Consider the following 13,976-nt stretch of genomic DNA (forward strand, 5'->3'; position numbering starts at 1 on the left):
GTACTAATTGAATTGATTTGGATTTCTGTGTGTGTGTGGATAGAAGATTTGGTCAAAGGTTTGGCTTTTCCTGTCAAGTATTTGACGTTTCCATCTTGATAGTACTAATTGAATTGATTTGGATTTGTGTGTGTGGTTGTGGATAGAAGATTTGGTCAAAGGTTTGGCTTTTCCTGTTGGTTGTATTTCTTTGTGATTTCCCTGTTTGAAGAACTTTCAAAGGGAAGACCAGTCATGATTGGCAGCCAGGTATTTATTAATAAGAAACGGGAGCAGGTGCTGACCTCCCTGCACAGAAATGGCTTCGTTCCGGGGCTTATCTTGCAGTATCGCTTTGTGCTCGCTAATCATCAGCTTCTTCTTCGTTCCATTAGCTTCAGCTCAGCTGTCGCCGACGTTCTACAACACCTCATGCCCGAATGCTCTCTCCATCATTCGCACCGCCGTGAGAGCAGCAGTGGCCAGGGAACGCCGCATGGGTGCTTCCTTGCTCAGGCTTCACTTCCACGACTGCTTTGTTCAAGCAAGTCTTCTTCTTTAGCTTGATTAGGCTTCTATTTAGATCACAAGCGCACAATTAGGATCAACCAGAGGAGGATTAATGGACGATGTGTTGCTCGCTCGCAGGGATGTGATGCTTCTTTATTGCTGGATGACACTTCGACCTTCACAGGGGAGAAGACCGCCAACCCCAACAACAACTCCCTGAGAGGATTTGAGGTCATCGACGCCATCAAGTCGAAGCTGGAGAGCGCCTGCAAGCAAGTCGTGTCCTGCGCCGACATCGTCGCCGTCGCTGCTCGCGACTCGGTCGTCGCGGTTGGATCTCGTGACCCCATTTCGCTGCCGTAATTGTAGTAAAATAGAAGGCTTCAAGTCTTATTAATCTGCTACGGGGAAAACATCTCGCAGTTAGGAGGACCGGCATGGACGGTTGAATTGGGCAGGAGAGACTCCACCACCGCAAGCTTGAGCTCCGCGAACACCGACATCCCCGGTCCCACCGCCGACCTCCGCACTCTCATCTCTTCTTTCTCCGGCAAAGGCCTTAGCGCCTCCGACATGGCAGCCCTCTCCGGTAATTCTCCGTCACAGCCATTCCTCACCCCACCTTACATCCAATTCTGGAGCTCCATTCGATCGAGTAAGCTGCATGTGATAATACCTGCAGGGGCTCATACGATAGGTCAAGCCCGGTGCTTCCAGTTCCGAGCCCGAATCTACACCGACACGAACATCGACCCCTCCTTTGCGTCGTCGTTGCGGTCGAACTGCTCGAGCTCTGGCGGCGACAACGAGCAGTCGCCGCTCGACTCGACGACGCCGACCGTGTTCGACAATGACTACTACGCCAATCTGGTGAGGGAGAGAGGGCTCCTGCACTCGGACCAGCAGCTGTTCATGAATGGAGGAGGGTCGGTGGAGTCTCAAGTCGGCTCCTACGCCACGAACTCTGCCAAGTTCTTCAGCGACTTCGCCAGCGCCATGGTGAAGATGGCAAGCATTAGTCCTTTGACTGGTAGGAGCGGAGAGATCAGGATCAACTGTAGGAAGATCAACTAAGAAATCCATGGGGTACGCTGTTGTGCATTTGCATTTGCATTTGCATTTGCATTTGCATGTTCCAGCAGTTCTCTGGCTCCATGTTTTGGCATTTAGCTTAAGAGAAGGGCAAAATGTCATAACCATTACCAAGACATGTGAGCTTTTTAGAGTGGGACGGTGACATAAGGTATATTTTATCGATGCCTTTCTCTATGGGTCTAATTGCATATTATTCTAATTCCTATACTTTTAAGACTTATAGTGATTTCTATATTTATGAAACATTTAAACCTTTTATTTCAACAAAATTTTTTCTTTCTTTATTTTTAATCCTATGAAATTATCTTTTTAATCCTATCTCAATATAATTTAAAAAAATATAAATATCGAGATATTAAAAGTAACTAACTACATGATATAATATATAATTAACTCTTCTCGATTTAATCCTCATTTTAGATTTTACCGAATGTTTCAACATAGTTAGACCTTATTAATCTTATATTTGAGCAATGTTATGAGATTAAATATTTTTTAATAACTATAAATATTTAAATTTAATTTTTTTTTAATATTAAAAATATCTAGCTATAAAATAATCGATAATTAGCCCAAATCGTACATGCAAACCCGTAGCCCCGTGGCTCACAAACCGAGGTGAACTGCACCACTCAACGCGGGCCTCAGCTTCTCTTTCCAGAAGCTTCGAACTGCATTATCGCCCACCTCCACCACCAACACATCGTCGGCAAACCTGTAGACCTCCACTGGTAGCACGAAATCCCCGTTCTTCCTCTCGATCACCTCCCCCATCCCCCTCTGGCCCGCCCTCCTCACCGCCAAGCCCTCTGTCTCCCCCACCTCCTCGACTCGATCCATGATTCGGTCCGTCGGCTCGCCCGCCCTCCTCACCGCCAAGCCCTCTGTCTCCCCCACCTCCTCGACTCGATCCATGATTCGGTCCGTCGGCTCGCCCGCCCTCCTCACCGCCAAGCCCTCTGTCTCCCCCACCCCCTCTCGCCCGCCCTCCTCACCGCCAAGCCCTCTGTCTCCCCCACCTCCTCGACTCGATCCATGATTCGGTCCGTCGGCTCGCTAGACGTGAACCGCTCCCGATCCGAGGCTGGATCCGTGAACAAGTCAGAAAGGTCGAGCCCGGACACGAAGGGTCTTATGAGGTCAAAGACATTGAGCTCACCGCCACCGATACGACGGTGGATCTTGCTACTGTTGGGGGGTACCAGAGCCAGCAATTGGTCGAGGTCAATGTCCCTGGCAAACCAGGGGTCGCGGAGGATGCCGTCGACGGAGATGCGAGTGTACGGTGGATACCTTTGATGGTGGCAACCACAAATGGCCGTCAGCACACAATGTTTAAACTCTATGATCATTGTTATTATTCTACAAGCTTAAACTACAAAACTAAGTCAAACAGGAGATCCACTTCATTATATTGATTCTTATCAAAATTCTAACTATAGAATTTAATTCAAATTATATTAACAGAAAAAAGAACTCCATGAACTTCTACACCCAAAAGTTTAGCAAGAGGACAACATTTCTCCTCTCAAATTACTATAAACTGGACACCTGTCGCACTGGAAAACTAATTGTCATCAACTCATTTTGAAGTGCAATGGGAGGCGTGGCACATGATTTCAAGTACCCAACTCGGTCGGTAGGAATGGCAGATTCCAGGTGAGTGAAACCCACCTGATTGACAATTCCCATAGCTTCGATCTTCCATTCCATCCCATCCCATCCCATCATTCATGGAATGACAGGTTCCAGTGTACACCTTTTTGTTCTCCGATGCTTTGACAATGATGTGCTTATTGCGTGAAAAAATAATAGAACCATATGAGCAATTTATAACTTCCAAACAAATGCCCCAAGAAAACGATAAAATAGAATAAGGCATAACAAGAGACACAATGTCAATAAAGGGGGAGAGAGAGAGAAAAAACTTATTTTCTCATATTTGAATCGTTTTGCAAAAATGCTTATTGGAGGGCTTCAAAGAAAAGTGATATGTACAGGGCTTTTCTTTACCTGAACCAAAAAGAAGAGACGTGCAGAAGGGGGGGGAAAATTAATAAATTGTATCGGTCATGAGCTTTCTTTTCGGTGGTGATTTCTCTATTATCTGCTTCTGCAAATCCATAAAACTTGATCCCTTGTGAGCAAATAATCTTCTAAGGTTAATCACAGAGAGCTCACTAAAGCTAGCAACAGCAAGATCGGCCTGTACCAACTCATACCTGCAGAAAGAGTAGCGAGAGATTACAGTCACTTTTACGACAATAGCTATCTAGTAAACAAATTTCAGTGGAGTGATGAAAGACCATCCAAAAATCATACGGAAACAAAGCAAAAGAAGACTACGGAACACAACATCATGTAAGTTTTCCTTATAAAAGCCCATTGATTGACAGGATGGAGAAGGAACTCCATGTTCTAATAATACTCCAGTTATTTTCACATACTATAGGGGTCTCATATAAGACTGTCATATCTCAAGGTAACCCTCAATGATCGGTCTGTTAATATTAGAACAGATAACAGTGAAGTGAAAAATTCTTTTCAGCTCAATTTCTAAGGAGGATAAATCCATTATAGAAAGCAAAAATCTAAACTGTGAAAGCCCTCTTCCCAAGTGCCAGAAATGATGAAATATATGGTTCACAACTATGAATTGGAATGCAAAAAAAATATCAGCAATATCCTGTACTAAACTGTGCCACAGATGCACCATTAGACCACTCTTGGCTGCCCTTGTAAGTGATGAAGAATGCCCTCATCTAAATTGGGGTGGTTTTCTTAACTGGCCTCGGAACCTTATTATGGGCCCACAGATACTCTCAAAAGCAACCTCCAGTTACTTGTCAAGCAACTGAACTATTATAAGTATATCAGTTGCTGTATAACACCTTCTCTGACAATCAATAAATTCACAGCATGTTTGTCCAAATTTCTTTTAGAGGTCAGCGATGTCTCATCCATGGTTACTATATCTTCATTCTACATGACCAAGCTATAGCTGCCCTGGCTGAAGATATTGCTTTTTTAATTACTTTCATCTGTTAGGTATCCCATGTAACATATTTTGGAACTCCAAGATGGCAATAATGTAGACAATTTGTCTATCACGCCCTACATATTTATTGTTCCTAGTCCTAGATTCACTTTGCTCACATCACAAAATTAAAAGTGAAACACAACTACTCCGGTCACCAACTTGCTATGTTACCTTAGTTTTGGTAATTTTCAAGTCATTCATATTTTACTTGCCATAAGTCATCCCTCCTCACTTTATTAATGAGGCAGACAACGGCCCTCACTACAGCATGCCAGTGTTCCTGATCAGCAACCAAACCTTCTGATCTCTGATGAAGATTGCAAAGATTGCACCTTCATCACCTCAGCTAATTAGTTCATGTGCAATCTCATGTTTATTACGCCGCTAACCTCAACCCACACCCAAGGAACAAAAGGGCCTACAGTCCTCAATCACTGTTACTTATTATCAAGTTCCAGCAGATCTGTCACATTTCATGTCCCTCTTATTTCAACACTGTAAGATGCATAATATGTGTATAATCCACCACAGTAATTAAAATCTTGATCTTCAGCCAAACACTGATTGCGGCCAGATTGATATGGTATTGGTATAAATCAATGTACTAACACTCACTATGGATTGATATCTTTTGGACCAAAGAGGAGGGTGAGAAGAAGGGAGGTAGAGAAAAGGAGGCAGAGAAGGAGACTACCAGTAGGAGGCAGAGGAGGAGATGGTGACTCAGAGGAGCTGGCAGCAGCAGTGGCAATGGGAGGAGGCGGTGGCAACAATGGTGCAACGGGGAGGAGGGGAGAGAGCATGTGTGAGAGAAAGAAAGAAAGAAAAAGAATAAGAAAGGACAGTGACAAGTGGCTGAAATTAAAAAACAATACTGGTATTAGGTGGTACAATTTGAAACCAGTCTGGTTACCCCTAGATAAACTCAGTACAGTGAGCTTATTAGACAGTACAAGCCCATACTGGACCAAATCAGGTTAAATCCCTTAGTCCACTTCTTGATTGACCGTTTGATCAGTAAATACCGGTCTCTACCAACCAATACAGGTGAATATACTTTGATCCCCAGATAATTAAGCTATCCATCTAAACAATTCTCATATATGGCATGCTCGTCGTGACTTGGTTAACAACAGTCTTCTCTTTATGTGATTAGTCCCATTCGTCACACCCAATAAGTTCATACTACAATCTACAACTTCAATGCAGTTGCTATATCCAAATAACTGAAGAGTTCAAGGTTAACGCTTTAAAAGATTTGCCGGGAACAATAACTAGTTGCAAGCAATAACTGATCTGAAGGCACGTGGGTTAGCCAACTATAGTGGATTCTTGCTAGTACCTGATAAGAATTTATTAATTACTACATATCGCAATTGAATACTCAGAATCATAAGTTTAAAGTGGGTATTAAGCATATCAAATAACAGACGCACTTTGAAGGTACATTACAATCAAGTAATCTAAATGCAATCAAACTGTTAAGAAAGATGAAACAAACGTACGCAGGATGAGCACCAATCAGAGCTACAGCCATCATTGTGCAGTTATGGGCAGCAGTAATGCCTCTAGGATCATCCTCGAATACAATACACTTGGAGGGCTTTCTATCCATCTAACACGGAAAATGAAGAACATCAACCAACTAAAATATAGCAACACATTATTTTGGACACAACAATTAGCCACCATGGCAAGAAGTATACTAATGTTGCTCCTAATATCTTAAATTCCAGAGAAAGAAAGAATAAGATACATGCAACTCAAATACTGAAAACAAATGTATATCCCACAACATTGGAAGTGAAAAAAAAAATCACAAACCAAATTGTCTACAAATTTTATATTGAATTTACAGTCCACATATTGAGTCACCCAATTTGGGAAAGAGAAAACAGGAACTTATGTAAATATCTTTAGTTGAAAGTAAAAGACATGTAATGCATATAAGATATTTTAGATTTCAGATAACCTGAGTGTGAAATAAACACAGTAGAGATCCCACAAGGACTAAATTCTGTACCAGGATTACTGTTTCATTTGCCACATCTGCCAAGCATGCCACCATGAGAACTCAACAACCAACCCTTGCATCATTCTTCCACTACCATTTACAACACCTTAACTTCAAACCCATCCTAGCTACTAGACCAAGGCACCCTGTCAATTAGAGTGGCTAATAGGAGTGACATGTCAATCCCGGTAGGAAGTTGGCAGGAAGGTAATGCCAACTTGAACACTGTAATCAGAATTCAGTTGTTTGAAGATGCTGAAAAAGACAATATTTGCAACAGTAGCTCCATTTTGTTCTAAGATTAGTAGCTGTGCTGGAGAGGAAGCAGGCTGGCGACACAGCAGGATAATGGTATTGTGACAATTCAATCAGCTGACAGGTGTTCATCAAGTCAATGAGCAGATGATATTAGGTAATTAGATAAGGCCAGCGGAAGTGAGATAAGATTATTTATCATTAAGAAAAATGACAAAAGAAAATCTGGAGTATGTCGGCTTCTTGAAGTGGCCAAGAGTCAAGAACCATGAATTCAGTAGTTTTCACCCTTGAACTCAGAAGCAATGAAAAGCAACAATTTGGAGAAAAAAATCTTGATCCATGATGGGTTTAAAATGAATTAAAATCTCGAGGTGCCAATGAAAATATGACAACTCCAAGAATGTGTTTTAATTATTTTTTTGTTGAATTTGTATGTGTTTATTATAATGTTTAATTTGGCCCCTTTTTTTTGTTTATATATTGTTTTTCTAAATTTTAGTTCTGTAGAATAAGAATTTACTTGATTTAGCATGACACTTGATATTGTTTTTAAGTAGTAGCTTATTAGTTATTTCTCTTTCAGTTGACTGTCTGCACTGCACCATAGCTGGTTGACTATACAAGGATAACTAAGTTACTTTTAAATCTGTCACAAATTATCTTTTCACATTGACCCATGCTTAATAATCCATTGTTTCCCTTGGGCTTCCATCCAGTTTAATGTCAAAAAAATAACCAGTAAAGTGAGAAATTTATCCCACTTTTGAACTAGTCTCAGGGCAAAGATTAATACTTCATTAAATTTTTGCAGTAAAATGGAAACAGATTAGTAATTATCCAACATTTGGGTTATTCTCTCAGGGTAAAGGTTTGAGTTTTTACTTTATATAATATTGGCCATTGTGACATTAAGCAACATCATCAATTAAGAGAATCTTAAAACAGCATCTTCATTATAGAGATGATAATACAGCCTAGTAAGAATTCAGAATGAAATTAAACATCCACGGGAAAAAGAAAAAGAGATGTAAATTTGTATTGACATCAAGTTTTAAGTTTTGCAAATACCTTTACTGCAGCTGAGAGGAATCGATGAGCTATAGACTCCATTCCATCCTCTTCAGTCACAATAGCCTACATGCCATGAGAAGCAGCCATCAAGCCTTGATGGCTGCATCAAAAAAAATATATAAAAAGTAAAGGACGAGTGGAGTTCTGCATAAAATCCACCTGGAAATACTTTTTAAGCCCCATTTTCTGCAAGGACTCGTGCATATATCTTCGATCAAGACATGATACAATGGCACAAGGGATGCCTGCTGTATGGACTGCATCTAGCCACTCTTTTAATCCTTCAACTGGTGCATCTAGCTGGACAAGCAAAAAAGTTTGTAACTAGCTCATAGAGAATTCATTGACGGTCATGCATGTAATAAGGAGAAACATACCTTAATAAGATTCTCATAGTATAACTGTGACAGCCGTGACTTCAATCTTTCCAATTCACTTTCTTCTTCCTCCCAGCACAAAACCTGGAAACTCAAAAAGAATCCTGCAACATCAGTCATTTACTAATGAATGCAGCTCTATATATTAAAAATTCTTATTTGATACCAAGAAAAGAAAAACTACTCAAAGAAAAAACACAGGATCGACAACAGCATTGGTCTATTTGGTTGCCATTTTATAGGAGCATGACATACTCAGAATTTAATTGAGATGATACAAAAAAAATTCTTAGCTGCTCCTAGTAATTTCTATGGAAGATATAAAACTTCTTCTGATTTGTGCTTAGTCAGCCTAAAATGACAAGATGCACTCTTGTGATAGTTATATTTGGTAGAATTTGTAAAGACATGCAACCAAGCACCAGATGTCAGTTCACAATCTGTCCTTTCAAATTTTAGTTAAATAAGCTAAAACTAAAATCTCTAAAAACTCCAAAAAATCAAAGTTTTGTCATTCATTTGAAATTCCCTTATTAAAGCTAGCATGTATTCAAGAAATATTTTTTTTCATTTTTTGCAAAGGGTAAGTGACAAAGACGGGATTTGAGACTAATATCTTGCGATAAACTCTCAAAGTCCTTATCAACCAAGCTAGTTGATACCTTTATATCAATGTAGCAAGGTCAGGCGAAAAAAATGCATAAAGACATCAATATCAGTGTAGCAATGTTACATCTCTGCTAAAGTAAAGCTGATGACCAAACCCATATATATAGTATATTAATCCTGATCTGGGTCAGCCAATTTTTTAAAGCTTGGACAATCGCCATCAGAACATCAATCTTAGCTCTGTGTGAGTCAATAACATTTCCATCTTTTTTAGTCCTTAGCTGATCGTATTGTTTTCAAGCAAATTCTAATGTAACCTAGTTGAACTGGAGTTTTAAAAGAATGTAGCAATACCATGAAACAGTATATTATAAGTGAGAAAGGATACAAGAGAAAGATTAAGGAAGAGAAGCATAAAGAGGCAAGAGACAAGGGGGAGGCAGAATCCACTAGAAGAAATTAGTTCAGTCTTTGCAGTGGCCGCTCCAATGTCCACCAAATATGAAGGTCAAAGGCCCTAAAGGAAAACCCAAAACTAACCAAATTATCGGACTAGCTTTATAAATATCTCACTTTGTTCAGCCTAACTCATGATAACATCATAACACAAAGAAACTAATGACCTTTACACCTTCAGTCAGCCACAATGCCTTCAGGTTCTAGTAACCTGTTCAAAATCAGTCTGTTTTGTGCATTGAGTTTCATAGGTGCACCTTATCAAGGCATCACAAATTCATATAGATATTGACTCAAATTGGCTCCAAAATCCCACACTGGCTAATAGAGATAAGGAAAAAAAAGCAACCATGCTCGGGTTTTAGATTGGATGATTTTTGTGCCATTTCAGCAAACATCAGCAATCAGTGCATCACCTAAAATGAATGATTTTCCATCAAAATAATGTTGTATTTAGAAATATGTAGTAGCTACAGGTTTCTTTTGGAGGAGAAGCAGATCCAGACAAATAATATAGTGTAGTTACAAGCACATCTGTGTTTTTAACAGTTTGATGAAGAACAAGTCCTTGAATGCCAATGTATTATACAGATATTTTCATATAGGATTTCCACCAGAAATACCTAGAAGGAAATCATCTCCCTTAAGATAAATCAAATACATTACACATTAAATGCTTTTAGTGCATCAAAGTTCTAGATTCAATATGCCATTATTCTGCTTACCACTCAAGACATGATCAACATCTAGAAAAACAACTACACTAAATCAGTGGCCGAAGTACAATTATCCAAGCATAGATCTTTACCTTACGAAGGACATGATCAGCAGCTGTATGAAGAATCAACTTGTTTATGTGTCTGTCACTTGAAAATTCATTTCCTGCATGAGAATAGGGTACAATAACAGCAACGGCATAAGACCTCCAAAACAATCGAGCAAAACACAAAGATAATATTCAACTGCAATGAAGAAAACATCATGCCAAAAGTGGTCCCAATCAGGATACAGGATCCATTATGTGCCTTGTAGATAATGGCATGCAAACAACAAATTGCTTTTAGTTCAAACTATTCCAATATCTCTAGAATTTATGTACAAGATTATTAGGCATTAGACTGACAGAATGGTCACAACCACGAAGTTCTGGGAAACAAATGAGATTCGAAGGAAAAAAGATGCATTAAAACACATACAATCTCCCAAAACCAGGGTGCTTTAGTAGACCAAAAGAATGAATAACTAGATGATCCAATAACCAGATACCTCCAATACAACTGAGTTGAGAACTTAAGTGGGAAATTATACAGTCATGCAAAGACTCCTGGTCAAGCACTTAGGTATTTTCGTTCACCCATTCTTTTGACTTGCCCAATCATTAATTTAACAGATTCTTGATTGTGAAAAAACAAGAAAACAAAAAATTAGTAAAATACCAACTCCTTCCCACCACTCGCTCACAGCCTTCAAAACCCAGGAACCATCACTTTTGATGCCATAATCTTGGTACAAACTAATTATACTCGTGCTTTTTCTGTGGACCACTAAATGCTACTGAATATGTTGAATGCGTGACAAAACAGCATAATCCTTATATCAGCAGCAAACATACCCTCTTCAGAAGCAAGCTGTCTCCAAGCATCCAATTTCAAAGATCGGGTGTCAGCCTGAGACAAAAACAAAAGTATGCTCATGTCATACAATACACAAAAAACAAAAGCAAAAGACACTGAAAAAAAATGCTCCAAGATACTTGCAAGTTGCAACTACTCTAAAGAAAATAGCAGCTTTTTGACACTCTTCCTATAGAACCTATAAGGCATCATCAGGCTGCAGCTATTCACAAGACCAAACTGTGGTCTTAAACTTCTGAAGTCAAGCCCAAGCTCTCACTAAACTCTTTTCCACTGTTGAACTTCCCTGGAGGTTCTGGTGTTTTTCAACTAATGTCACAGTTGATATAGCACAGTTTGTTACTTTTGCAAACAACTGTAAATGTTGAAGCATGGACAGGATCAGATTACTTGCCTACAGTGGGCTAGATGGTTCCAGGAAATGACAGGTACAGATCAACAAATGTTGGCAACAAGTGCCTATGATTGATTTGGTTCTACTAGAAAAGATAACAAAGAGATACAAAGATACCAAAAGAGTTTCAGTAATTACCACAACATTGTCCCATGAGAAGATAAGTCCAAATGCTTCATCTGGCTTCATGGCATGCCGTACCCGTTGAAGAAAGCACTCTTGCAATTTATCATTTAGATAATCCTAAAAAAATCAGCATCATCAATTTTTATCTCACAACAATGAATATCACAAGACTGCAAAGAACAAGAAGTCAAGATTCTTACCACATCAACCTTTAGTGGACCATCCATTCTAAACGTCTCAAAACCTTCTCCATATTCAGCTCCAATTGCCTGGAACCAACATATGCAGGCTTGAACCACTTTCATTAATATGGTGACAGCCAAAGGCAGAAGTCATTATACAACAAAAAGACGAAAGATATAAAATTCAAGGCTACATTTATCAAATATGAAATCCCGGTTGTTCCTTTCTTGCTAATCTTCAAAAAGCTGTCTCATCACCATCAATCTCTGAATTTAGGTTTTAAAATTCCATAAAAATGAATTCCAAGCTTAGAGCTCATCTTTTAACACTCTAATTGGAACCAACTTCATGTAAAACTTAATCAACTTTAACTTAATTATAATTAAATAGATTTCAGTTGATTGAAACTGAGTTCAATTGAATTGAAAGTTAGCTTTCTGTTTGTAAAATAATAGAAATGAATTGAATACCTTAATACCCTTTGATGTTTGGAAAGAAAAAAAGGAAATGCTTTGAGTCACCTATTATTCCTGTAGTATTCTTGTTTAAGATTTGAATTAACTACTAAAATAAAGAAAATCATATTTAGAATAAATAAATGCAATCAGATTGTATCAACCCAATTCAGCCCGACCAAGACATTGTATGGGTTGCATATATAACTGGCGGATCAAGTTAGATTTGAATAAATTGTATATGTATTTACCATTGTGCTGTCATTTAAACCAAACCAAAGATGCTTTTTGGGTTGGGGTGACACAAAAAGAGGAATTATACCGTGTTAAAAGAAAGACAATGAGTACAAGTGTTTTCATGAAGAATGATGCTATATCAGGCATTCAATAAATAGTACGACTTCAATAAACGAATTCCATTCAGACCCAGCTTAAGGTCACGTGATTTGCTCCTAGTCATAACATACCAATTCAATTCCATCCAAACTAACACAATTATAGTCGCTTGCTGCTCCAATTAAGGCATTCAATTCAAGTATCCCGAATTCTGCTTTTGGACAACTCAGTTCATACCAGACGACCGTAAAACCAATCGATCGCATTATCCTGCGGTAAGAGCTAGAAGGAACAGTGAAATCGGAGCCGCTCACCTCCTCCACGAAAACCTTGCTGGTGACTCTCGGGAACCCGTTTCCCAAATCCTTGTCATCAGACCCAGCCGCTCTACAGAACACCAGACGACTTCGGGCGATCGAGGGCTTCAACCCCTTCAAAAAAAATATATATAAGGAAAATATCTCACAAAAAAGGTTAACACAGAGGGGAGAAAAAACATAAAGAGGGAATTCAGGAAAGAAACAGAGAAATAAGCCTCTGTACCACTAATCGGGGCTTCGCGGGTACCGAGGAAGTTCCGAGGCGAGACGCCGGCCTCGGCGGCACCAGAGACGAGCTCCGAATGCTGCACTCCATGGGCTTCGAGAATGAGTGACACGAGAGGAGAAGAGAGAGAGAACAGGGAAGAAGAGGGCGAGAGAGACTCGTGACGGCTCTTAGGTTCACCGCCACATTTATTATTTTTAGGGCTTTTCTGTGGTCACAATTACAAAAAGGTCCTGCCCTTATGTTCACGCGGATTAGATCGGGTCAGGGCGAATCCATTTGGATTAGGTTTGACTCGACGAGTCAAGAGTTGTTCACATCAGACTGCCGTGCACGTCCTTCTCAATTTCGGATGCATGTGAAATATTGCCACAAATATACAGTAGTCATTTATAATATAGATTATTTATTTTTATTATTTTTTATGAATTCTCAAAAAAAATATTTTTTTGGATTTTTGCACGAAACATTTTTTTTTAATCTAATACCTAAAATACTTATAATCCGACAACCTATCTATTTTTTTTTCTCTTTTTTAATGGACCGAAAGTGAATCGGCTCAATTATAGTATTTTTACACTATGTTCAGATGTTTCCAGTAGTATTAAAAAAAAAAGTATAATGTAATAAAAATATTATGTTTAAGTATTTTTATACTACGTTATAGTGGTTTATTGATATTATTGAAAACACCATGATATAGTATAAACATTATTGTGTTTAATACAGTATTTTTTATAAAAATAATATTTTTAATATTATTGAAAACATTGTAATATAAGATAAAAATACTGTCACTTAGGTATAGATGATGGTGAAGTCAATGATACTTCATATATTAGGCAAAGAATACATTATTGGGAAATTCTGAAAATGGGAATACTTCATGAGAA

The 13,976-nt window shown here is 39.0% G+C and overlaps 2 protein-coding genes across 4 annotated transcripts; one reads left to right on the forward strand and one right to left on the reverse strand.

The window, feature by feature from the left end:
• Positions 1-289: 289 nt before the first annotated feature.
• LOC103999627 (cationic peroxidase 1) lies at positions 290-1,791 on the forward strand. The gene is made up of 4 exons (XM_009421426.3): positions 290-523; positions 628-819; positions 913-1,078; positions 1,172-1,791. Exons 1-4 carry the CDS (start codon positions 299-301, stop codon positions 1,561-1,563), a joined length of 975 nt encoding a protein of 324 aa, XP_009419701.2. The 5' UTR covers positions 290-298; the 3' UTR covers positions 1,564-1,791.
• Positions 1,792-2,968: 1,177 nt separating this feature from the next.
• LOC103999611 (5-amino-6-(5-phospho-D-ribitylamino)uracil phosphatase, chloroplastic) lies at positions 2,969-13,267 on the reverse strand. Of its 3 annotated transcripts, XM_009421404.3 has the most exons (12): positions 13,081-13,267; positions 12,852-12,968; positions 11,764-11,832; positions 11,576-11,680; positions 11,022-11,076; positions 10,218-10,291; positions 8,345-8,428; positions 8,127-8,267; positions 7,965-8,030; positions 6,130-6,239; positions 3,598-3,806; positions 2,969-3,376 (listed from the first exon to the last, which is right to left on the reverse strand). In XM_009421404.3, the coding sequence occupies exons 1-11, from the start codon at positions 13,171-13,173 to the stop codon at positions 3,638-3,640; spliced, it is 1,083 nt and encodes a 360-aa protein (XP_009419679.1). In that variant the 5' UTR covers positions 13,174-13,267; the 3' UTR covers positions 2,969-3,376; positions 3,598-3,637. The 3 variants fall into 3 exon arrangements, with proteins under 3 accessions (XP_009419679.1, XP_009419677.1, XP_065028119.1); XM_009421402.3 differs by lacking the exon at positions 2,969-3,376 and having other exon boundaries at positions 3,501-3,806; XM_065172047.1 differs by lacking the exons at positions 2,969-3,376; positions 6,130-6,239 and having other exon boundaries at positions 3,678-3,806.
• Between the last annotated feature and the right edge of the window lie 709 nt (positions 13,268-13,976).

This window comes from Musa acuminata, chromosome BXJ3-10 (genome assembly GCF_036884655.1).
Source record: "Musa acuminata AAA Group cultivar baxijiao chromosome BXJ3-10, Cavendish_Baxijiao_AAA, whole genome shotgun sequence".
Classification (NCBI taxonomy): domain Eukaryota; kingdom Viridiplantae; phylum Streptophyta; class Magnoliopsida; order Zingiberales; family Musaceae; genus Musa; species Musa acuminata.